This window comes from Camelus bactrianus, chromosome 19 (genome assembly GCF_048773025.1).
Source record: "Camelus bactrianus isolate YW-2024 breed Bactrian camel chromosome 19, ASM4877302v1, whole genome shotgun sequence".
Taxonomy (NCBI): domain Eukaryota; kingdom Metazoa; phylum Chordata; class Mammalia; order Artiodactyla; family Camelidae; genus Camelus; species Camelus bactrianus.
In genome coordinates this window covers 28271409-28297270 of record NC_133557.1, presented here as the reverse complement: position 1 = coordinate 28297270, position 25862 = coordinate 28271409, and the positions used below count along the sequence as shown (strand labels likewise).

At 53.7% G+C, this 25862-nt stretch overlaps 1 protein-coding gene across 2 annotated transcripts in view; it reads left to right on the top strand.

Moving 5' to 3' along the window:
* Window positions 1-23238, top strand: part of BMP7 (bone morphogenetic protein 7) — an 87368-nt gene extending 64130 nt beyond the window's left edge. The window contains exons 4-7 of one of the 2 annotated variants that reach the window (XM_010958582.3): window positions 9986-10183; window positions 16274-16350; window positions 17825-17935; window positions 21137-23238. In XM_010958582.3, coding sequence (XP_010956884.1) covers window positions 9986-10183; window positions 16274-16350; window positions 17825-17935; window positions 21137-21286 — 536 coding nt within the window. In that variant the 3' untranslated portion in view covers window positions 21287-23238. The remainder of the gene's footprint in view (window positions 1-9985; window positions 10184-16273; window positions 16351-17824; window positions 17936-21136) is intronic. The other variant, XM_010958583.3, reaches the window with a different exon arrangement.
* The last annotated feature ends 2624 nt before the right edge of the window (window positions 23239-25862 follow it).

Genomic DNA, 25862 nt, shown 5'->3' with positions numbered 1-25862 from the left:
AAGGACTGCTAAGGAGGGCTTCCTGCTCCCTCCAGGTTAACGCACCCGGTTCCTGGTGCCGCCTTCCATCCCAGAGCTGCGGGAGGTGAAGACTGCCTTGGGCTGGAGGCTCATCTTTGCAAACATAGAAGCACCTAGTCATTGGTTCCCAAGACGAGGACTCCAGCATCTTGTCCTAATTTACAGTTTACAGGGTCCCCCTCCTCTCCCCCGTCCACAGAAGAAATCACCTGAAGGCTCAGGAGAGCAACACCAGTCAGCCCTGCCTCCGATCCAGGAAGACGATCTGGTGGCCTCACTTCTCCCCCTCACACTTCCTCGCTGGCAGCCTCCAGCTGCTGTTCGACACCCCCCAAGCTCCAAGCCCAGGGGGGCCCTCCCCCTCCCCCCCCCCACCCCATCTCTGCCTCCGGGCGTCTGTGTGCGAAGAAGGCCTCGGGCTTCTCTGCTGGGGCGCGAGAGCACGTATTCCTGTTCTCCGTCATTCCAGATGGGATCAAATGGGATTGCAAGGCATTTAAAGGATTGAGGGCGGATGCTGTGCAAGTGTGACACTCGGCCGCAGCAGCTGGGGACGGGACCCAGGAGTGAGCTGTTCACCCACGGAGGCTGCAGACACTAAGCCCCATAAAGCTGGGGTTGGCGAGCGATCCTGCCTGCGGTGCAGCTGGCTCCCAGGTGCCTGCGCCCTTGGGATTGCTTCACATCCTGTTTGTCCAGAAGCCAGAGCAAGAGAGCAAAGAAGCAGCCTGTGTGACCCAGAGGCTGGGATGCGTCCATCAGGGCCAGTGGGCAGTGGCAGCTGGGATGGCACTGGGTAATTGGGCCAAGTAGATGTCACAAGTATTAACTACATTCTCACTTGTCACTTAGGCCTCGGTCCATCGAGAGAAGTGGCTGGAATTAATGTATTTTGCACAATTAAGGAGGAACATTCTTATGCTGTGGGCCTCCCAGGGGCACCTGATGGCGCTAGGCCTGGAAAACGAAGAACCCACAAGAAAATCAAAATGCCACCCACTCTGTGGGCAAGTTGCATCCCCTCCCTTCCCAGGAGGCTCCCGTTTGTGCTCCCTGCCTGCTCCTGGGGCTCTTCTGGGCTGGGCGTGCTGTTTCTGCTCAGGCCACCAGGGGCCTGCCAGTGGCGGCTCGTCCCTGTCCGCAGCTCACTTCCTGGAGTCCTGCCTCCACGCCTCTGCCCCCCGAGGCTCACCTCTTGGAAGGACTTACCCTCTGAGCCTCAGTGGACCCTTCCTACCTTTGGAGGCCCCGTAGGTGGCCCATGTCTATGCCTGGGCAATCTCTGACCTCTGCCCTCCATCCACCTTGGCTCGGCCGAGGTTCAGTGGTCAGGTTCATAGCCTCGAGCCAGCTTTCCCCTCTGTAAATGTGGGATCAGTAGTCCCGCCTGAGGAGCGGTGCTCGGGGTGGGCCCAGCACAGTGCCTGGTCCAGAGCAACACTCAACAGCGGTGGTTTCTCATCTTTGTTGGGAACCAGCAACAGACAGAACCAGCTCTGCCAGGAATACTTTCATTGGCAAATAATAGTTAAGACGTTTTATCTCATGGGGACGTTTATGGTTTTCTTTACCCGTCTGGAAGTAAGCAGATCTGGGATTGGTTAGAGCAGAGGTCAGCAAGCTTCTTCTGTAAAGTGGCAGATGGTAAATGTTTCAGGCTTTGTGGGTCAGACCCTCTGTGTCAGGGTTCTTTGATTTTACCGTCAGAGAGGCTGTAAATATGTGCGTTAAAGCAGCCGGGTAAACGTGCGCACGGACGTGCAAGGCTCTGTGCCAATAAACCTTTATTTGCAAAACCAGGCAGTGGCCTGGGGTTGGCCCATGGGCTGGAGTTTGCCAGCTCCTGGGTTAGAGTGTCAACAGCAGTCCAGACTTTCCCTACTCGGTCCCCCATGTTGAGTGTGTTGGCTTTGTGTCCTGAGACTCATGGCAGTTGGCACGAAGGTCGCCTCCCCGGGCTCAAGCCTGGAGGAAGGGACAGTGGGCTGGAGAGAGGAAGTTCTCTTCTCGTGTCTGCCTTTCTAGGGAGGAAGGCATTTCTGACGTGCCTGAGCACCCATCCTGGAAGGAGCTGCAGGGGAGGCTGGGCAGGGTCGGATTTCTAGCTTCCTTGGGTGGAGGAGGACCCGGGGCGGGGGCTGGGCGCGCTGCCGGGTCTGCCTGCCTGAGCGCCCCTCGGATTGGGCCTTCTCTCCATGCTGGAGTGAGCCGAGCCGGCTCCCCAGCGTCCCTGGCCTCTTCGGAGAGCAGGTGTCATGATTCAGGCGCAGGTGGACACCCAGAGTGTGCAAGACTGGGGGCAGCAGGCCACGCACAGGACCTCACTTCCGCTTTACATTACAGACACGAAAATGTCGGTCCGCTCAAAACCCTGCCGTGACTGTGTCTCGTGATAGTCATGCTTCCCCCAACTGGGAGCAACGCAGACATCCTTCAGCAGGGGAGTGGGTCCCCAGCTCCGTGCATCCCCACCAAATACACAGCCACCGGAAGGAGTGGCCCGTGTAACAGGCAGCCCCACGCGTGCATCTCAAAGACACGCCGACACAAGTGCTGGGAGTCCGTTTGTATGAAATGTCTAGAAGATGCAGAATTGTAGGGATGAGAATAGGTCAGTAGATGCTGGAGGCTGGGAGTCCGGGGAGAGGAAGCATGGTGAGAAAGCAGGTTTCTCCCCCTGGGCACTGTGCACATTTTTGTAGGGGCGGCCCATGCCCTGCAGGACGCTGGGCAGCGTCTCTGGCCTCCGTCCACTTGACGCCAGGAGCACCTCTGCCCCAAGTTGCAAAAACCAAAAATGTCTCCAGATGTTGTCACATGTCCCCCGGGGGGCAGGCTCACCCCTGGTTGGACACAGTGAGATAAAGCAGCACAAGGGAATTCTTTGCGGGGTGGGAGCCGCTCTGTATCCAGATAGAATTGGTTACCTGAACCTCTGCGTGTGTTAAAACTGACAGATCTGTATACCAAAAAGGTCTATTTTACTATATGTTAATTTGAAAATTAAAGTTTAAGAAAAGCCAAAAAAACAGAAACAGAAGCAAAACACCCTGCAGAGAGGCCAGCCATGAGCTCTCCTAAGGACAAAGCAATCAGCGAAGTCATTACTTGCCTGCTGGGGAACTGCGGCCTCCCCATCACAGCGGCTGCAATCTGTAGAGGGGTCAGTCCCCACCAGACGTCGGGAAAAGCTTTCTGTCCTAACTTAAGGAGCTCCTCCTGGCAGATAACTAACAGGTTGGCCGATTAAATTTGAATTTCAGGTAAACGACAAATAGTTGCTAACCTGAGTATGTCTCACTTATTGTAAACATTAGTCATTTGTCTGAAATTCAGATTTAACTGGGCATCCTGTATTTTTATTTACAAAATCTGACAACCCCATCCTTGAGCAAATCTTCAGGTTTTTCTTTTTTTTTTTTTTTTTTCACCTATCAACCCTTGTCTAGAACAGAAAACTTTTTCAACTTTCCCAAAGATACAGACCAATGTTAAAATATTATATATATCTTTTCTTCCTGCCTAGATTGAGATTCACCCTCCTCAGCCCCTCTGCCCGATACATTTGGCCTGGCTCCCTGCTCAGCATGCTTTGCCCTGGACGTTCGGATACAAATAATCACAACAAATACTTGCAAAGGCTAAGTAAAGCCTATATATTGTAGCATCATAAAATGAAAAGGAATTCCTCTCCCAGCCAATCCACACGTCCTCTCTCCCAATATAACATTTTTCTGCCCTTTGTGGGGGTATTAAAACAAAAATAAACTTTACGTAAGTCCATATCCACACATGTTGGTATATGCTTCAAATTTCTTTTCTCCCATGTGTACTCACACTGTCTCACGCTCTGCCCTTCACTTAGCAGTCCTTCCTTCTGTCGACCGCACAGGAGCCTGGACCAGTCTTGTTCCCTTCGTAACCCCCAGGACTGAGAGCTGTGCTGGGCTCAGGGCATGTGCGCCGGGAACGTTTGTACATAGATGAATGGATTTTTTAGGTGGCTGGTTGGTACTTCATGGCATGCCCCCTAATTTAATTATCTCGTCTTGATACAGCAGCACATTGCCTCTGGGTTTTGCAGTGAAAACCTTTGACCTCAGCGACCTAGGTTTGCATGTCTGTCTTGCCTGGCTTACTTTAGGGAGGGTGTATGTAATGCCTGGCTCTTGACCTGGGACGTTTTGCCTCCCAGGGGACACCTGGCACGGCCTGGAAACATTTTGGGGGTGCATTTTTGGGAGCAGCCAGGGATGCTGCTGCAAATCCTACGGTGCCCACGGCAGCCTCCCAGAGAATCGCCATCGAGCGCCCAGTGCCCAGCGGAGAGGCCGCCTGCGTCTGCAGTCGCTTGCTTGGTGAGCGTGCTTTGGACTCAGTCTTAGAGCCCTCTACTGTGCGGGGGCCGCAGCTGAAGGGGACCGTCCCAGCCCTGAGCTGCTGAGCTTTTGGAAAAGTATAACATGTGTGCAGGGCCCAGAGAGGCTGCCTTGAGCGCTGCGGGGTCCAGAGGAGGGCCCAGTGGGAGGGGCTCTTTTCTGCACCCCGGCTCGGCCCCCTCTTTCCCTGCCCTGTCTGTTCCCCACACACCAGCTCACGCGGGCCTCTCATCACAGAACTCTGGCCGCGTCCCCCTGCCAAACCCTCCGGGGCTGCTGTCACACTAGAACATGATCCAAAGCTCCGCCCCCCCAACCCTGACAAGGCCCCATATGACCCAACCTGTGACTGGCTCCCCCTGGGCCCGGAGTCTGTCTCCCTCCCTGGTCAGCTCGTGGGGGGCTGTAGCCCTGTTCCAGTGTACCCAGCACGGGGCCTGCACACAGTGGGTGCTCCTTAAACAGTTGTTGAATGAACTAATAAGTGAATAAACAAGTTGGTTGTTCACGCTGGGACAGAAGAGGATGAGGCCAAGGAATTTCCAGATGCGAGGCTCCTCTGCGGCCGCAAGAGATGAGATCAATATGTTTTGCTGACGAGGAAAGATGTCCGCAGTCTATTGTGTCAAAACCAGGTTTATGTGAAACATGGGGACAGCATGATCCCAGCGACGAGGAATTGCTCGCACGTGTTACTGTGTGTCTGTGCGTGCACGACGGGGCTGACTCCGTGAGTGTGTGACCAGCACAGGACCGGGATCTTAGGGCCCCGAGCTTGGAGTGATGCTCTGCTGTTGCCGTCTTGCAGTTCTTAATAACTTTTGGTCAAGGGGTCCTGGGTTTCCGTGGTGCACAGGGCCCTGAAGATTCTGCAGCCAGTCCTGGTGCCTGGGGGTGCCTGGGCATGGCTGGGACATTGGTCCGTCTTCCAGAACCCCGCATGGGCTCTGTGCAGGAGGACCCACTCTCTTCTCCACACTTAGCTCTGTTTGCAGGTCCCAGGTAGTGTTTTTACAACGCTGCTACCCCAAGAAGAAGCCGGGGGTGGGGATCCCAGTTCAGAGCCTTTCATTCCAAGTTCTTCCCAACGACTGTAGTCACATATTGGACGTCTTAAGGAATACCGGGGAGGTCAAGTTCAGCCTGGGAGAAAGTTATCTCCTCCCCACCCCTGACTGGCTCTTTGAGATGTGGCCCTGGGCCAAGGGGGCCTCTGAGCTCACATGCAACCCCCACCTCGTGTTGGAGAACCTTGACCCCCGTTTTAGCACGTGGGGCAGCCCAGGAAGGAGTCTGGGCGTGTTCGCAGCACCAGGACACACTGCTGTCATAGCTGAGAACTCAGGCTTTGGCTTCTGACAGAGCAGGGCTTGAATCCTGGCTCCAACACCGACCTGCTGCAAGGCCTTCATCATGGGAAGAAAAAAAAATCCAAATTTTCTCTTTGTAAAGTCTGTCTCCCTGGTGGGGCCGTGTAGGGGCTCAGGTGGGCTGTGAGTGCTCTGTCCGCTGTTGGCCCAGGTGTTCGTTTATTTAGGAAATGGTGCCCATGAGGCCATGAGGGCCAGGCACTGTGATCGGCATCCTCACTATTGTAAAGAAAACTGTCCCCTAGGGTTTGGTTGGTGGCTCATCCCTACCCCCGTTTCTTTATTTACTTTAAGAAGTTAAGATATAATTCCCATGATATAAAATTCACCATCCCAAAGTGTACCATCTAGGGGTTTTTGTGAATGAATGAACAGCATTCACATTGTTATGCAACCATCCACTGTCTAATTCCAGAACATTTCCATCATCCCAGAAAGAAACTTCCCACCCATGAGCACTCACCCCATTCCCTTCCCTCCCCTGGTTCCTGGCAGCCACTCTTCTACTTTCTGTTGCTATGGGCTTACTTTTTCTGGACATATTGTGTGACTGAAATCATACGATAGGTGGCGTTCCGTGGCTGGGTTCTTTCCCGTGGTGCGATGCTTTCAGAGTTCATCCGTGTGGTAACGTGTGTCCGTACTTCATTCCTTTTTGTGGAGAAGAATATTCCATTGGATGGATGCACCTCATTTTGTTCATCCATTCATCAGCTAATGGACTTTTCGGTTGGCTCCACTTTCTGGCTGTTGTGAACAATGCTGCTGTGAACACTTGTGAACCTATGTTCTTCGTTTTCTTGGATACATATGTGGGGCAGGGAGGGGTTGCTGGGTCACATGAGAACTCTGAGGACTTGCCAAACTGTTTTCCAGAATATCTGCGCCATTTTTTTTGTAACCCCACCAGCAGTGTATGAGGGTCTGACTTTCTCCACATCCTCACCGATCCTTGTTTATTGTCTGCCTTGATTTTAGCCAACGCAGGGGGAGGGAAGTGATATTTTGTTGTAGTTTCTCATATCCCTGTTTTCCGTTGAAAGTGAATCTCTGTTGTGGTGACGGTTAGCTTTTGTTTGCCCTGAAAGCCTTGGTCTTTTCTCATCCTCGCTGACAGGAGAGGACTACTCCGTACCTTGCCTCTGAGCGCCTGCTCACTGCCAGGCCCAGGATGCCTTGCAACCACGTCCCCTAGTTCTCAAGCCTCTAAGGAAGTGGTGAGAACAACCCTCAAATGGCAGTTCAGACTAAACAATCAAAGGGGTTTTTTCGTTCTGTTGACTGGGGCAAGAGCAAGCTTCAGGAGTGGTTTGATCCAGTGGCTCAGTGATGCCATCAGAGAACGCATGTCTTTTTTTCTCCCAGCTCTTCCTTCCACCCGCTCAGCCCCATTTGGAAAGGTGGTCCACTTGTGGTTGCCACATGGTGGCTGTCCCTGGACCTCTGTCCATCCCTCCTCCCTCAGTCCCGTCCAGGGAGAGAGAGGGTTGCGCTGGACCCTAGACTTGGAAACTTCCAGGATACCTTTCCTCCTGTCATTGGCTACATCAGGCCATGTGCCTGTCCCTAAACCAGTTGCTGTAGCTGGAGGATTAGTTGCCACATATTAGACCACAGGCCCCACCCCTACGTCCAGGCTGGCGTCCATGTGAGGCATAGCTGCCTAAATAAAAATTGGGTTGGGTAGCAAGAAAAGGAGGGCGTGGATGAGACAAATATCACCCCCATTTTACAGATGAGGAAATGGAGGCCCCACGTTGCAATTTGCTCTCTCAGCCTGCACAAGCTGGTCACCCTGAAGACCCTCTTCTTCCCCCTCTGTCTGCCCATTTCTCAGCTGAGGCTGTGGGTCCCTGGACCTGGCTGTCCTGACAACAGCCAGGGGAGCCTGACGCCCTCCCTCCGAGGTGCAGCGACTGCGTGCAGCGCTTGGGTTTACTATGTCTGGAATGGCATCAGGTTTTCTGGGAGGCATTTTTATTTTGCCCTAAATGCCTTCCAGGGGGGACACAATTCCTAGGGGCTTGGCTTTAATGGTTTCTTTTATAGAATCATTCAAATTATAGATGGGTGAACTTGAGGAAACCCTGCTAAAGAATGTGGGAAAGCGAGTAAGGTAAAGTGGGGGGGGGTGGGGGCAGTGCACTCTTCTAAACATTTGTTGTTAAACGACCAAAGCGAACCCCCAGATGCTGACCTGGTCCTTGGGAGGCTGGGTTTCTGGACTCTCAGCCCGTCTGAGGGGCTCCAGGTAAGTCCGTTCCAGATGTGGATGGGCCCAGAGCCTCCAGAAACACAGCTTTCACTGACCTCCGACCCCTCACCCAGCTTGGACGTACCGTATCTGTCATGTTATGCAGCCTGACCTGGGTTCAAATTCAGCTCCCTCTCTTCTAGGCTGGGTGTCCTTAGGCAGGTTATTCAGCCTCTCTGAGCTGTTCTAACACGAGTGAGGTGGGCTTTCTTTGTCCTCTTGCCTTATCTTTCTTTGAAATACTTTTATCACCACCAGACATGATATTAAGTCTATATGGACCAATGGCATCGCCGTTGCCGGAGCAGGTAACCTGTTCCTAGCCCCCATCGTACTCGGGTCATCCACAGAGCACAGGACATGGTGACAGCTTCATCTGCCTTCTCCCTCGGTCTCCAGGACCCCTTATCCTCTTGGTACCCCCTTCCTTCTGTTCAAGCTTCTTCCAAGCTTCCCCGCCAGGCACTCGTGTGCAGCCTTGGTTGCATTCCCCCGACCTCCCAGTCGTGGAGGTGGGGCGTCTGGGCTCAGCCCTCACGTTGCTTGTCCAGCTCCACACTCTCCCCAGGTGAGCGCGTCCAGTCTCCACACCAGCCTGGACCGCTGCTTGGAGCTGGCATTTATTAGGCACTTCTTGTGTGCAGAGCTTTGCCGTAAAGAGCATCTGTGCGTTGAGTGGCAGAGGTGGGACTTGAACCCAGGAAGGCTGGCCCTGGGCCGGAGCATGTTTGACTCCAAGTCTGTCTCTCCCTCTGGACCTGGAGCCGGGCGCAGGCAGGATGTTCCGCCGCCCCTCTGCCCCCTTCCCTCGAGGTCAGGTGGGGATTTCAGACAAAAGCCGCTCCGTCACACTGTTTCGTCCCCTGCCCTCCCCTCCCCTCCCCTGGACTTTTCCCCATCCCTACCCCTGCCTCGGTTTCCCCATTTCCTGAAGGGTACCGGGGACCTCCCTGTATGTTTTTTTCACAAATTTCTGTTAATCTGTAATTATTTCAAAACAAGGCATTAAAAATAAAATAAATTCTAAAGACGGACTTAAAAAAGTGAACCATCACGGTGACCATTTATGGCCAACTGTGGTCCCACCACCCTGGGTCCAGGTCCAGGTCCAGGCCCCATCACCCCTCCCTGAACTGTTCAGTCGCCTCCATCTGGTCTCCAATTCCAGCCTTGACCCCTACAGTCTAGTGTCCGGGGCAGCCGGGGCCGGGGCGGGAGTCTTTGACAAACAATTCAGGTTGCCCCCTCCACAGCCCAACGCCCGTTGGTTTCTGCGTCGTGCACACTGTGTGTCCCGGGGCTTAAAACAGCAGAACTCTCGCTCACCGTCTGGGAGCAGTAAGTCCAAAACCAAGGTGTCCCAGGCTGCAGTCCTTCCGAAGGCGCTAGGGAAGGGTCCTTCCTCGCCTCTTCTGGCTTTTGGGGTCCCTGATGTTCCTCGGCCTCGTCTTCATGTGGCCATCTTGTGTGTGTGTGTGTGTGTGTGTGTGTGTACGCGCACACACACACATCTCTATGTCTTCATGTGACCTTCCAATGACACCACTCATTAGATTAGGACCCACCTTCATCCAGTATGACCTTAACTAACTATATCTACAAAGATGCTATTTCCAAACAAGGCCGCATCCTGAGGTTCTGGGTGGACGTGAATTTGGGGGGGACACCAGCAAGCGGAGCAGAAGCAAAGAGCCTGCTGGTGCCCACAGGACCCTGCATTATTTGTGCCCCTACCGTCCCTACCCCTGAGCCACCCCACCTCTCTGGCCCCCAGTCTCTGCTCCAGCCCCATGGCCAGTCTGCCTGGCATAGGGCAGGAAGCGAGGAGGTGCTTGCTGGATGGACGAATGGAGAATCACGGCGCCTCATGATGCTCGGGTGAAACGAGGTCCGTGCAGCCTTCCCCGAGAGCCACCCCTCCCGTAACCGCCCTTCTGTGCCTTTGACTGCTTCCCGTCTAGGACAGAGCATCAACCCCAAGTTGGCGGGCCTGATCGGGCGGCACGGGCCCCAGAACAAGCAGCCCTTCATGGTGGCCTTCTTCAAGGCCACTGAGGTCCACCTCCGCAGCACCCGCTCCACGGGGGGCAAGCAGCGCAGCCAGAACCGCTCCAAGACGTCCAAGAACCAGGAAGCCCTGCGCGTGGCCAACGTCGCAGGTACGCCCAGGGTGGGAGGGTTAACCCGCAGACCCCCTAGAAGCCCACGGGGGCCCCCGCGGGACCCCACTCGGGGCGTGACTCGAAATCCAAGCATGTGCTCAGCAGATGGTTCTGGAACCACTGCAGCAGGAAGCGAAACCCACAACATCCCTTCCTGCCCAGCGCTTACCATCTTCATTGTACAAATCGTGTCATAAATTCATTTCGAAACTCAAGTAGCAAAACACGAGTATAACAAGATTGCCGATCACGTAAATTCCCAAACAGACAAAACAATAGCTACAAATAAACGAAGGAAAACTGTGAAATAGGTGGGAGAGGGCAGACTCCACCCCAGCTTCCCGGGGAGGGAGCCTGCAGCCCGGCCAGCGGGGAGGACGAGCCTGGGGGAGTCTGCTGTACCTTTCATTTCTTTTCTTCAAGTGAAAACATTTGAAACTCGTGGCAAATTTTAATACTTGTTGAATATGGGTGGTAGAATTTTCTCGTGGCCATTTTGCAGCTCTGGGCTCATCGTGAGCCGGGGAAGGCCTGGGGCTGGTCAGAGGCGGCATGGAAGGGGGCGTGGGGGTGCTTAGAGGTGTGCTGGTGAGGTGGTGCAGGGTCCTTCTCCCTCAGACTCACCCTCAAATTCAATAGCTTCTTTCGCCTCACCTGGCCAATTTTGAAATTTCTGTTCATTTTCCTTTTCGAGGGAAAAGAAAAGTATGGTTGCTGTGATTGGTGATGTTTTTAAGAGCAGGGCTTCCTGCTGGATGGGCCCCAGAGTTTGTGCACAGAGAGGTTCTGTAAGAATTCCCTCCTGGCAGGTGCATCCATTCCTTTTCAGGCTATTCTGAGGGGATCTGTGACCCCCACCCCAATTAAAAACCAGCTGAGTTCTTCCATTTGTATTGGGAGCCTCCTCTAGGCCCGGCTCTTGGAGGCGGGGTTTCAACAGTGGAAGCCCAGCCATGGTCCGGAGCTAATTCAGGACGGGCAGGAGGTGGCCCTCATTCACAGCCACACCAGTGACTGGCCGTTGGGTCCGGAGATGGTAGATTTGCAGAGGGTGGTTCAGGGAAGACTTCCTGGCTCAGAGCTCTGGTACCCGCGAGGCCAGGCTGGGTGGGCTTGAGATCAGCGCTCCAGGCAGCAGGACCCACAGGTGCAGAAGCCTGTGGAGGGAGGTTTCGGGGCAGCTTTGAGGGTGGGGGAAAGCCATGTGGCTGGGACAGGGGAGGGCGGGGCTGTGGAGAGAGCAGAGTAAGTGTCCTCTTGGGATCCACATCTTTAGTTTGCGTTTCATCCAAAGCACATTTGGAAGCCTTTGCAGAGTTTCAGGCAATGGTGTAGGGTGGAGTTGATAAGCAGTTCAGTCTGTCTGCTCAGGGAATGGGGTGGGGGAGCAGGGCGGGGCGCTCAGGGAGGGTAGAAGTAGGGAGACTTGCGAGAGGCCCTTCTGTATCAATCAGGCAGGAAGCGCTGGCAAATTCCATCCCGTGTCTCAGAGGTCTGTCAGGTGGAATGGCCTAACCAAGGTAATGGACGGGGAGGGACTAGGCCCCAAAGTCTTAGCATTGAACACCTCATTTCCCTAGCATCCTCATCAAATGCCCATCAAGTCTCCATTTACATAACTCCCAGGACGAGGCTTTCACTACCTCACAGGGCAGCTACTCTACGTTGCCTGGAAGCTGCTTCCTTGCTCTGGATTTCTAATTCCCAGCCCTGTTTGAAGTTCACCTAAACCCTGCCTGGAAGTTTACTTTAAAAAAAAAAAAAACAAAGCCTGGGCCTCACTGCAGGCTTAGGAACCAGAATCTCTATGAGTGAGTTGTGTGTGTGTGTGTATGTGTGTGTGTGCATGTGTGTGTGCGTGCACGCACGTGTGCCCACATGCCCGTGGGAAGCTTTACCCAACGTGACAGGCTAGGAGTCCTGCCGTAGGGCCACACAAGCAGAGTGACTCCCCTCTCACCGGGCCGCCCTCCGTGTGCTGAGGTGCCGCCTGCAGGCTCCCCCCATCCCCAAAGACGCCCCAGTGGTGCAGTTTGGGGTGGAGAAATGGGGACCCTTGCCTCTCTTCCACTTTCTTCTCCCCACCCACGTTTGGACCCAACTCCCTGCTCATTAGCCATCTTCTCCAGGTGACCCGTGGGGGTGGGAGCTGCGTCCTGGCGCGGGCTGTGACTTGTTAGCTGCTCGGCCGGGATCGCGGAGGCGGGTGAGGCAGCAGCCTGTTGGCTCCTGCTGGTCCGCCCGCTGCCGCGTGGAGCGGGTGGGGCCGATGGAGGGACAGGGGAGCTGGGAGTCTGCTTCCTGAGCATGTCTTTTCTTCCCTGTCCTCGCCTTTCTGCCTACAGGAGGTCTGAGTGACCACTTTCTCCCAGAGCAGCCACAATCCAAGGAGGCCTGGAGGAGCCACGGGTTTGGCTCCAATGACAGGGCCGGTGCCCACCCCACACACGCACATCCACAACCAGCTTCATGAGCTGCTCTTGGTCTTGGTCTGTTGGGCCTTGGGTTTCAACCTGAAGCCGAAAATCAAGACAGGGCTGGGAAAAGTGGCACTCAAGCCCCTACTGGCACTTCCCCTGCTCATGGCAGACATTCCTAATCAATTGTGGCACTCTCCTCTCACGGAGCCCACACATAGCTTCTTCACTCAGGGCACCAAACAGCCAGCAGTGTTGGCACTCGACACGCAGCTTCTTTGCCACATCCCTGGCCTAAACTAACGTGCTCAGACCTTTGTCTTGGTCAGACTGCTTCACACAACATCACTGGGCTGAGGGACCCTTCCACCTGCCTGCAGGGAAGGAGGGGAGGATGGCTTGTGGGGTTGACAGTGCTACCTGGGGCCACAGGCCTGGCCACAGCGATGGAGGCCTTCTTAGATTTCCCTCAGCGTCTGCGCCCTCCAGGCGGTGCAGTGAACGGTCCAGGAGGTTCCTCAGGCTCTTCTCTGATGGTTCCATTGACCTTGACCTTTTTCATATCAACGGCCACCTGGCCCTCCAGCAGCCCTGCTACTCCCGCAGTGGGTTTTCTCCCTCACTGCCCTCAGGGAAGTTTCCAGAGGTGGAAGGGGGATCTAGGGCTCCCCGTTACTGCTCTGTGCTCTCCCCGCCCCACTCCCAGCCTTGGTGCCCCGTGCAGCAGAGTAGACCTCTCCCGTCCACACCGCGGACCCTGCCTCCTCGTTCCAAGAAGGCACTAGTGCCTGGCTGCCCATCCCTCTGCCGGCTGCCGCTCCCATCTGGTTCTTGTTGACTTCCTCAGTCATGAAGGGTCTCCTTCTCTCCAACCAGCTCTGTCTTCATCCTGGGATCTCCTCACTTCCTCAGAAGGCCTGCTTTATCGCCCACGACACAGAGCCCCGGGACGCCAGCACAGCCTTCCTGTCCCCCTCTCCTCCCTCAGCTCCTCCATGGTGTTCTTCTAGATGCAGTGTCATTTGTGTTGACTTGTTGAGTTATTATCTGTCCCCCTCCCTGGAAGATAAGCCCCTCATTGGCAAAGCTTTGCTTTGTTCACACTAGTGCCTAAGACGGCATCTGCAAACTGGCTGTAGACAGTGACAGTTTGTATGAATGAATGAATGAATGCTGTACCTGCCACCAAGGTAACAAGGGCCCAAGACATCCGCAGATGAATGCTCCCTGCCCCCACAGCCTGGGAAGGGTCACTGTGTCCCCCTCACGGGGATCATCTCACTGGTTTTGAGTGTCTCCCAGGGGCCAGGATCCCTCCTCTAAAGACACACAATTCTGTAATAATTGGTTTAGTGTCATTTCCTCCTTGGTTTGTTTATCTTTAAAAATTGCTTTTCTGAACCCTAGATAGAAAGATATGTACAAAATTGGGAATAGTCAAAAGAGCTGATGCACGGGGATGGAGCACCTGAGTGAGCCCCTCCCGCCACACACACCTGTTCATCTGGGGTCTAAGCATTTCGGGAAAACAGTGGAGACCATTTTCTGATGACTGCTGCGCCCCTCAGCTGTCCTCTTGTCCTCAACCCCATTTCTCTTCTTCTTTCTGTCTCCTTCCCACCCTCTCTCCTCACCCCACCCCCATTTCCTTTCAACCTTGTTCTCAGCCCAAGGCGGGGGGTCCAGGTGGCTGTCCCTGGAGGTTTCCCGGACAATGTGAAGTCCAGCATGTGTCCGAGGAGGCTCCCTGACTTGCAGCGTGTGGTCACCAGGTTTATGGATATGAAGTCCGCTTGCCACCCAGCTTCCACACCCATTTTACAGTTGAGGAAACTGAGACCCAGGGAGGGACACTCAGCGATGCCCTTCTTCTCTTACCATTTCTCATCAACCCAGCAACTGTACAGGTAGAGTCCTTGTGAATCGGGAAAGCAGAAAAGTGAGGGGCGTTTCACCTTTTGCCAGACTCCCTGATGGCAGGTCATTAGATTTGAAGGAAATGGTTATCAACTCCAAGTAGGTGAAGAGTGTGCGTGTGAATGTAGCACGTGCATAGTTCTAAACGTCTGTAACCGGCAGACTGGGAGGATGATGACAAGTAGCCGGGTGCTGTGAGCTCCGTGCATGCTGACCTGATTCCAGCGGTCAAGGCTGCCCTGGGAGGTGCGGGCCCTCTGTCCCCACTTTGCAAAGTGGAGTCCAAGGTCTAGGAGGAGTGGATTGGGTCACTCGCCCTCATCTGAACCAGTGCTCATTCCAAGGTCAGGATGTGAGCCAGTGAGCTCAGGACTGGGTTCTCAACCAGTCACTGGCAACAGCTGGGGTTGCCATGAGGACCCCCGTCCACCGGGAGGGGCCACCCACCAGGCCATCTGAGAGAGCAGACCGGGCAATGGGAACTGGAGGTATCTGAATGTCTCCCTGTGCAGGTCAACTGAACAGGCAACCCTGGTTCATCTCCTTGGCAACCCCAGTGCCTCTCCCTCCTGCAAGAAGTTCTCCTTCTGCTCCTTACCCACTGGTGTTTGTGACCTTCTGGGACACTTAGGCCTTGAGTGGGTCAGAGCAGTGGAAGAAGCTAAGGCAGGGACCCCTCCTTTATGTGTGTGTTCGTTCCACAAATTTTGGTGGACTTTGGGCTCTGGGAATCCAACGGTGATCTCACAAGGCCTTTTTGAAGAGATGACATCAAGCCAAGGCTTGAATACTATGTAGGAGCCAGACATACAAAGAGTCTGAGAAGGAGCATTCCAAGTAGAGGAAACAGCAAGTGCAAAGGCCCAGAGGTAGGGATGGGCTTGGCAGCACATTTATGGCACAGAAAGAAGGCTGTCATAAATGGAACTGTGTGGTTGATGGTTCAGGAGTCAGGGCCATATATCGCCTTACAGGCCAAGGCAGGAGCTGAGGTCATGGTTAAAGAAAAAAATGAATCCCTCTAGCTTCTGTGTGTGGGGGAGATTGTGCAGTGGCAGCAGTGTGTGTGTGTGTGTGTGTGACAGAGAGAGACAATAGAGAGACAGAAACAGAGATTTCTACATGTTTACAAGTCCTCAATTCCTAATCCCAAATGCCTACAAACCTTACATACTTCTGGAAAACCCCAGTGCATAATTTTCATTCCTCAAAGAAACCTCAGTGTTGTGTTTTTCTCAAGGTCAGTGGGGTTTGACTTTTTGCCCTCTCATTTCTTCTTGGTGGTGGGGGCTTTGTTCCTGGCTCCATCTGTGCCTCCTCTCACCCCCTTTAGAGGCCTGAGCATTGGGAGGTGGGCTGGCTTCACATGGTGAGATTGATCAGTCCCTCCGATTAGGCTCTTGGAGTCAGCATTGTGGGGTGTGGACAGAGACTGATTCCCATACGGAACCTGGGCAGATGTCAGCATCAGAACTAGAGAAACCAGTGTCCACAGAAGGATGGAGAGAAAGCTGGAAGCTAAGACTGCGTGAGAGGAGCAGGGGCGTTGGTACCTCCCTTATGGTGGCTGTTTGCTGGGGCTGGAAGTGAGTTGTGAGGCTAAGGGTGCTTGAACTTCTGTGTCAGGAAAGTCACCCTGCAGCTTTCAGACTTTGTGCTCATGCAACTGCCTTAGACTGAGGAAGGTGTAATATGTGTGTGTGTTTCCTTTCCCTCTCCCCCATCCTGCTCCGCTGCTTCCTTGTCAACGCAGAAAACAGCAGCAGTGACCAGAGGCAGGCCTGTAAGAAGCATGAGCTGTACGTCAGCTTCCGAGACCTGGGCTGGCAGGTAAGTGGAGGTGGGGCGGGAGGTCGGCGGCTCTGCCCTGGGTGTCGGGGGCCTCTGGTGCGGGCTCCCCCATGCTCCCCCCACAATGATGGGGCTGTGTCCCGCATGTGCAATGGGTCTTGTTTCTTATATCAGTTAAGGCTCTGGGACCAAGTGTCCCAACCACAGTAGAGGATTTAGGTCCAGGCTCCAGGGATGACTCACGAAACCCAAGAGCAGAAATGTGGTTGAGGCTCAAGCCAGAACCAGGAACCCCTACACTTTGGACTCTGAACCTCATTCCCCACATAAACCCCATTTCTGTCCTGCACTGGCTGCTTCTTTCAGACGTGGCTGGGTGCATGGGCCAGAATCCAGCTGCCTGGAGAGCAGGCTCCCACCCTCTGCCTCATCTGCCCCTCCCCCCCACTTCTGTGAGTCAGATTCCCAGGGAAGGCTCTGATTGGCCCAGCTTGGGTCACAGGCTTGTCCCTGAGCCAGTCAGCTGTTTCAGGGGTGGGATCATGTTGAAGGAACATGGCTGCCCCCCTGGAACCATCTGGAGCCGGGCAGAGGGCAGGGGATGAATCCGAGAAAAGGAGTGAGGGTCATATGATCTCACAACGATTTATGAGACTCTGACATTCTGGGCCCTTTTCTAGGCACCAGAAATGCAGCCTAGGACGTAGCAGTGAGCCTGCCCTTGTGGAGCCCGAGCATCCCCAGACAGGGCGTTGTCCTAAAGTCACCAGGGCCACTGGTTTTGCTGTTGTCCCCTCAGCGAGCTTGCCGTCCAGCCAGAGAGTCCAGAGGCTTCCCGGGGGGTTCCCAAATACACCCCGGGGCACCTGTGCTCACAGCCACTCGTGCCCCCCTGCAGTCCTGTCCTCACTCTGATGGCAACACTCATGGCCTAGGGGTGCTTCCATTCTTGTGCTGGGACAGAGCCCCAGAACAGACTTGCGTCACTTGGTGGGTGGGGAATGGGGGTCTGTTTATTGCTAGAACGACATTTCTGTGCTGACCCGACCCCACTCACCCTTTACTGAGCGGCACACATGTCCCAGGCACCAGGCTGGGCCAGCTGCACTATCCACTCTCTCCCAGGTGAGGCCTGGAGGTTTTGTGTAAAGCAGACTGCCCACGTGTCACCACCTAGTTGGGGTAAGGTGGATGCCACCCTGGTGACCCCTCTCTGTGCCACCTTCAGATGAAGAGCAAGGGTCCATGCTGGGCTCAGCCCAGCCCCCTGTGGCCTTTCCCTCTTTCTGCAGTCTGTTGTGGTCACGAAGGGCTGCCACCTGTTTCTCCTGCCCCTGCAGGGGCCCCGGCTGCCCGGGTGGGTGTGGGCCGTGCCTTTGACCTCTGGGATCTATGGAGTCTGGCCCACAGGAGGAGGTTTCGGCCTGGAGGGTGGGGCCCTGTGGCCCCCACTTCCCTTGGGTTTCTGGATGGGGCCCTCACCACGCCCCACGCACTCCCCTCCCTCCCGCAGGACTGGATCATCGCGCCCGAAGGCTACGCCGCCTACTACTGCGAGGGGGAGTGCGCCTTCCCTCTGAACTCCTACATGAATGCCACCAACCACGCCATTGTGCAGACACTGGTGAGTGTGGCCTCTGCACCGTCTGGGGTGTGGTCAGCTGACGGGAGCAGAGCCACCAGATCCTGCCTCGTGGTCCTCCAAGCTGGGGCCACTGCAGATCTCCGGCCAAGGTGACGTTGTGACGTTCAGGAACCCTGGGCATGCTGACTGTCTTGGGCCCTTTCTCCATAAAATAAGATTAAAGATTACACTTAATAATATGCATGTGTAATCTTTCTGTGTAATCTTCAACCCTAAAGTTCATTTATTTCTCCTAATTTTAAAAGAAATTGAAACAGTTTCATGGGCTCCTAAAGGTATCACGGGTAAAGGTCACTGTGCCTAATGGCAGAGTCGCCCTGGCCCAGCCTCTGTCTAGGGGATGGTTGTTCCTGGCTGTCAGCGTCCACTTCCATGGGCTTCCCTGACTTTTGCCCCCCCCGCCCCAGTGTCTGGGCTGCCCCCAGATTGGGCAGGCTTGAGAACTTGTTCCCTCCCAGAGCTTACATCTTTGCCTCCTAGCCTCGAACTTCGTGATTCAGCCATTCAAGGGTGTTTACTGAGCATCTACTGCATGTGGACCCTGTGTGCTGGGAGCTGAGGACACCACAGGGAACAGCATACAGGGGACAATACAGATGTGGTCCCAGCCCTAAAAGCCTCATTTTCCAGGGGAGGAAAGAGTCAAGTGAAGAAATGAGGAAACTTCAGGGAGAGGGGACATGATAGGAAGATGGCAAATAAGATAGTATCTTACAGAGATGGGGCGGGGTGTTAGCCATGGGGCGATTTGAACTTTCTTGGGGTCATCAGAGGATTCGGTGTGATGATGAGATTAAAAGCTCTTAGAAGGGTGCCCCGCACTGGTGACACTCAATACATGTTATTTTTACCACTTTACTAACAATGCCAGTAGTGATATGAGTTAGGGACTTTGTTCTTTAGCTTAGAATCTGAGGTTCAGGGAAACTTGGTGGTCTACCTCCCTGTTATGAACAGTATCTCGCCTTTCCTGACAACTAGTCATCCTCCTTGACTTGAATGCCTTTAGGGACGGAGTGCTCACTGCTCAGGGTCAGCCCCTCTGTCCCACAGGTCTGCTTGTTACAGAGCTTGGTGCTTCTTTTATTTAGTAACCTGCCTCACTCTCTCCTTGTCCCGCCCCATGTCTTACTTCTCTGTTTCTATTTGGACCCTGCTCTGCCCTTTTTTTGTTTTTTTAGCATTGCTTTGCCCGGGCCTTCCCTCCCACAACAGTAAACTCTGAGTCCAATTCAGGTTTGAAAGTCTCCAGGCTGGAAATGGATAGTGTCCCCAACCTGTCCCCTGGTCTGTGTCAGTGTTCCCCTGCTCTGTCCTGCTCCAAGGACCCCGGGAGGTGTTGGGGGTGTCTCCCTGGCTGCCAGGAGCACACCTCCACCCTCCTTCAAGCCCTGCCTTCATGGCCCTTGGAGCAGGGGCCGGCCCGGCTGCCCTGTGACCAACCACTCAATCCACGTTTCCCCAGAGAGCTCGAGGGTCAGAATGAAGCCTCTTGATTATTCTGAAATGAGGGTCATGTTTGAAAAGAGGGTGAATCCTTGCCGTCTAAAGAGTCCTCGTGAAGTCCAGAGGAAACGAGCTGACATCTGAGATAGGCTTTAAAATTATTCAAGGGTGGAGGAGATGGGGGAAGATTTAGATTTGTCAGGTGTGAAATTTTCCATAAAAACAGTTTAAAAGAGTGTGCCGCCTTATGTGAGAGGTCACAGACTGGGGCTCGGAGGGTCATCTATAGCATTTTTAGTTGGCCCCCGTGGTGTCAGAAACCTGAAGTTGCACAGAAAAAGAAAACAGGACTGAACCGCTGGCCTGTCCCGAGCACTGGCACATCTGACTGCGCTGGCTTCGGTTGGCTGTGGTCAGCTTGTGGCTGTCTGCTTTCTGTTTGCACCCATCCTCACTATCCCCTATTGCTCACTCCTAGCCGAGGTTGGTCATCAGTGGCACGTGTGTGGCCCGACCGGCATTTGAGTTTGTCCCCCACCCCCACTCCAACCCTCATCCTCTGTAAGGTGCATACAAGTCCATGAGTGAACAAGAACAATAAACCTGGGCAGCTGGCTGCCTTCTTCCTTCATTGATACCTTCTGGACCTTCTCTTTCCTCACTGATGTCCGCCTAAGTGTTTGTCCACATTCTTTTCCTCTCATTTTTATTGCTCAAGAGACAGAATAGTCTAATGGAGTCTAGACTTATACTGTCCAAGATGGTAACCGCTTTTCTGTGTGGCTCTTGGGCCTTGATGTGTGGCCAGTCTGAGCTGAGATGTTTTGCGACTATAAAATACACTCCGGGTTTGAAGACTTAGAACGTAAACAGGTAAAATACCTCATTAATGACTTCTTATGTTAAGTCTACACTGAAGTGATGGTATTTGTGAAATGCGGGGTTGAAGTAAGTATGTTCCTTAAGTTAATTTCACCTGTTTCTTTTTTCACCTTTTTAAATGTGGCTACTAGAACATTTTAAATTCCACGTGTGATTTGCATGATACTTATTTCTTGGACAGGATACGTCTGGCCCAGGAGTCAGCAACCCGTTTCTGAAAAGGGCCAGACAGTAAATATTTTTTACTTTGAGAGTCATAAATGTCTGTTGCAACCGCTCACCTCTGCTGATGTAATACAGAAGCAGCCACAGACACTGTGTAGGTGAATGGGTGTGGCTGTGTGCCAGTAAAACTTTATTCATAAAAACAGGTGGTAGGGCAGAGTTTGGCCAACAGGCTGACCCTGGTCTAGCCCAGTGGCTCTCAACTGGGGTCAGTCTTGCCTCCCAGGGGATATTTGACAGTGCCTGGAGATATTTTTGGTTGTCGCGGTTGGGGGGTGGGGGGTAGTGCCTCTGACCTCTAGGGGATGTGGCCTAGAGATGCTGTGGAACACCCTACAATGCACAGGACAGCCCCACCAGTGCGAATGACCTGGCCCCAAATGTCTCATCTGGCCAGTAACTTGCTAGCTGTGTAAACCGCTGTACTTCAGTTCTCTCATCTGTGAAACAAGAATCACCCACAGAACTGAGTTAGTTATCCAGCAAGTGCTTAGAACTGGGAGTGCTCGCTAAGTGTCACCTACGGTGATTTTAAGGAAGCAGTACCTGTTCCTTATAGAAATAAGGAGGCCGGGGGAAGTGACTCACCGGGTCTCACCCCCGCCAACGTTTTGGTGTGTGTTCCAGGTTCACTTCATCAACCCGGAAACGGTGCCTAAGCCCTGCTGTGCTCCGACTCAGCTCAACGCCATCTCCGTCCTCTACTTCGATGACAGCTCCAATGTCATCCTGAAGAAATACAGAAACATGGTGGTCCGGGCCTGTGGCTGCCACTAGCCCCTCCTGGAAATCAGACCCTTCGGGGCCACATTTTTCTGGATCCTGGGTCTCTTGCCACCCAGCGCCTCCCACCGCCTGGGCGAGGAGCCAGCAGACCAGCTGCCTTTTGCTAGACCTTCCCGTTCCCCGCCCCAGCTTGACCGGTGTAGGAGTGTTAAGGAATCCGAGAGGCAAATGGCTTTTGATCAGTTTTTCGTCGGCCTCCTACGAACAAGATCCTACAAGCTGCTGCAGGCAAAACCTAACAGGAAAAAATACAAAGAAAAACGGCCCAGCCGTGATCATTGGCTGTGAAGTGTCAGCCGTGCACCGACTCGTTCCTAGGGGTAACTATGAGCGCCCTTCAGCCAGGCCACCAGCAGCGGGAGGAAAGGGGGCGCGGCCAGGGGTGGGCACGTCGGTGTCTCTGCGAAAGGAAGGCTAACGCGGAAGTTCCTGTAATAAATGTCACAATAAAACGAATGAATGAAAATGGTTAGGATGTTACAGATATATTTTCCTAAACAGTTTATCCCCATTTCTTGGTTTACTCTGATTTCATAAACAGAAGCTGTGGCCAGTGACGGGAGGGGAGGTTTCCTCTCCGTTCCATTCGGTTTCATTCTGAGGCTTGTGAGGCCCACTGTTTACGTAGACTTGCCCCAAACCCAAGATTTGGCTGGGAGGGGAGAGGGAAATGTTCGGCTTGGGGCTGGGAGGGTGTTGACCTTGAAGGAAAAATAGGTTCCATCTTTCAGCTGGGTGTGCAGTGGCAGAAATTCAGACAGCCACGTGAAGCACCGGCAGATGCTTGGAATTGGCTTTCCAGCCCCTCCCGCGCCCCCGCCCCCGCCCCTTGGTCGGGAGCCAGTGAGAGGTGGCAGAGCGGAGGAGGACGGCACTCAGGACAGAACCTGCAACTTGACCCTGAGTTCTGGCCGGAATAGCCCTACTGAGAGAAGCACCAAGGAAACCCAGCTCTCAACAGGGGTAGGTGGGCAGAGGGGGCTGTCATCCCCCAAATGCGCTCCTCTGTTGGTCACTGACATCAGCATCCCAGAGTCTGGGTTCTGACCAGGGCCTCCGTGGTCAGCTCCTTTCATCTGCAGGCCCTCATCAAAGGGCCCTGCGAAAGGATCGGCCCCTTAACCAGGGGAGGATGACGCGGAGGGAGGTCTGCTGTGAACAGGGTGTGTGGGGTGTGACCCTCACATGGAAGGGTCCACAAGCTGTTTTGAGAGTGACATTCTAATCAAGTGTCCTGACCTGAAGGTGCCATTTCTGATGTGGCTATATCATAAGCCTCCCTTGCCTTGGCTGGTGGGTCCCCAAAATGGTGTGCCCCACCCCCACCTGCATCTGTACTGCAGGCCCTGGAGAGACCAGGATGTCTGTGAACAAAGAATAGGGTTATCCAGCTGAGGCCTGAGGCCCCTGGAATCTGGTCCTAGTTTCTCCATGTTGATTAAGTTGGTTCCTGGAAACACAGGGACCCCGTTTTAATTTTCTTTTATTTTTTCTTCTTCAGTAGCTTGGGCTGCAGCCTTCACTCTGCCTGGTCAGTGGGGAGGAGTCTCCGTTCTTGTTATATTTTGTTTTCTCTGTTGGTGGATCTGGGGATTTTGGTGTGATTCCCTCTTGGTGCAAGTTCCCTCACCACGTATGCCCCAACTGGCCTCTGGCTAGCATCATTTGTACATTGAAACATGTAAATAGTTGTTACAAAACAAAGAAATTATTTATGTCCATCTGAAGCTCATTTTAGACCCTCTCTAGCCCCTTGTTCGGGACGATGCGCTCACGTCCCTCCAACCTGTTTATTTTCTTATTTAAGACTTATTTATTGATGGTCAGACTCATGGACCTTCAGCTGTTGCAAAGAGCAGTCCTCAGAGAAAATGCTGTACAAATAGACAAAATGAAAAGGGTTTTGACTTTGCAATAAAAGGAGACATTTGGTTCTGGTTTTGGGCCTGTGTACGTCTGTGTTGTTTTTTCTCCAGCGCCTGGACACCGGAGTTCTCTTGGTCTGCTCAGAACTCTTTGCCTTGGCCTCCACCATTAACACGCTGTTCATCATCCAGGCCCTGGGGAGAAAGGGCCGCTCGTCAATATTCGGTGCAGCTGTGTGGGGCTCCGGGCAGGAGGGATGGAACCAAACAGCGAATGTGAGTTTGGTAGGCTCGACTACAAAGATGCTTGATTGAATTACAGTGCAGCTGTCAGCAGCTGTTTCAAAGAGGCAGGGGGTAAATTAGCTGTGTTTACTGCTAACATAGTTGAAAGATTTAGTCATCCCAATAAAACAGAGGCACAAGAAAGAAAAAAAGTAGTGGGGGTGGGGGTGTGCACCCAAAACTTTAAAGCAGGCCCAGAGCCGCCATTGTCCGGTGCAAATTATTTCAGTGGTTTGGGGGCTGCTGTTGACTCCCGCCTTGAGATTCGCTGGCCCACGGCGGGCCTGGTGAAGGCAGCCAGGGCCCGCGGTGCACAGAGCGGCGGGCAGCCGTGCAGCGTGGAGCGGCGTCTCCGGTCCCTTTTTACTATGAAGTGCACTCTGAGGTCACCTGATGGATGTTAGACTCCGGGCTCACTCCTTGGCCGGGCTACTTGGTCTTCCCCTGCTGCCTCAGTAGAAGCAGCCGCTCCTAACAAGTTCCAGCCCCTGTGATTTCCAAACCCTCCTGCCATGGTCCTGATGCGTGATCTATCTTTTGTTCGGTTTCCAGGCTGCAGACCAGAGCCACAGACCAGAAGGCCAGATGCGGCCTGCAGACGTGTCTTACTCCCCCTGAGTGTTTATATGTTTGTTTTTTTAAGTGAATTTGTTGCCATCACATTTTTGAAAATCAGAAGATAGGGGTGAAAAAAATCTCAAGATTCTGGCTTGAGCAATTAGCAGATCTGGCCACCCCGGGGCCCACGCCCACGTGGATCTGGCTGCAGTCTCCACCGCTCCCCGCTGTCTGTCTCATGAAGGTACGAATGTCCGTTGCTATTTTTAAAATTGTAGATGCCTATTGATTTGTACCTGTGTCTTTATTAAAAGGAGGAAAGGAAAAGTTAGACTGAGAAGGCCACATACTTCAGGGGCAAAGGACAAGGCTTTGGTTTCTCTCCAGCCCACTCTCCACTGTGGCTCCCAGTCAGACCCCTGTGGGCAGGTGTGTTTGCGGCCGGCAGCACCGTTGGCCTCATCTTCGGCCCTCACCATTCCCCTTCCTGGTTCCCGCCTCTCTTGCTCGTTGTCACCTTGGAGGATCTGGTGTCAGTGCCTCTTCTCCCAGTTCTGCTCACAGAGGGAGCCCCTGTGTCCAGGATCGTTGCTCTCCCCGTGCTTGGCCTGACAGCATCCCCGGCCATGCTGAGAGGGAGCCGAGAGGTGAAGGGATTGACTCAATGTCACCAGCTGTTAATTCCTGGAACTGGAATTGGAACCCAAAGCCTGGACCCGACCCTGGGCTCACCTGAGTTGGAGTCTTCTGGGGCTGTTCGTGAAATGTGGGGCCTCCTGGCCCCCAGCCCTGACTCCACATGACCTCCCTCGATTCCCCACGTCAGTCCTTGGATCCATGCCGAGTTCCTGGAACACGAGCGCAGGCCCAGGGTCTCCCCCCTGCTTCCAAGCGGCTCAAGGGCCTTCATCTGTGAACACGATGCCGAACTGTCAGCTTCCCCTTGGCCGGGGCCCGTGGCCCCACCTGCCGTGCGGCCGAGCTGGCCTTACCTCTGACTTCTGCTCCGTTGCCTGGTGACAGCAGTGTGTGGCCCCTGCTGGGAGCCTGGGAGGATTAGCAGTGGCCAGGGGGCACATCTGCTCAGAAAATTCTCACAGGTACCTTTTGAGTCCTTCCCTCCATTCGGATCTTTTGGAGAAGTTGACTATATTAGTTTCCATAACAAAGTAGTACAAATTAGTGACTTAAAACAATAAGCTGAGCTGTGAGACTAAGATGAATATAAACCAGGCCACATCGTATTTGTTTCTTATCTTCTCCTTTTTAAAGACATTAAGAGATTTTTGTGGGCTCCTAAAAGTACCATGGGCCTCAGGCACAGTATCTGCTGTGCCCGATGGACAAGCTGGCCCTGAAGGTGATCATTTAGTGGCAAGTAATGATGAGTATTAGGAAGAAACAGTGAACAGGGAAGGGAGGGTGATATCAATGGCCAAGCTCTTGAAAAGAATGGTCAGGGAAGGGAGTGGAAAGAGATGTAGTCACCATAGGGAAGAGCATTTTGCCTGAAGGATTAGCATGTGCAAAGGCCCTGAGGTTGGACTTGCTTGGCAGGTTGGAGGATCAGCAAGGAGGCCCACCCTGTGAGCAGAGTGAGTTGGGCAAGAATGAAGTCAATGAGGCAAAGGAGAAGCCAGGTGTGAATGGCTTTGAGGGCCACAGAAGGACTTTGCCATGAGGTCGTAGGAAGTGCTAAGAGCAGAAGACATGATGGGGAGAGCTGGGGAGTGGGTAAGAGAATAAGAGAGGGCTTCAAGAAGGAAGTGGCATTTTAATCTTTCCTGCCCCGGCTGAGCCTCTCATCTCCGCATCTGCAGAGCCTGGAGGTGGGGTGAGCACTGAAACCCCTCTATCTG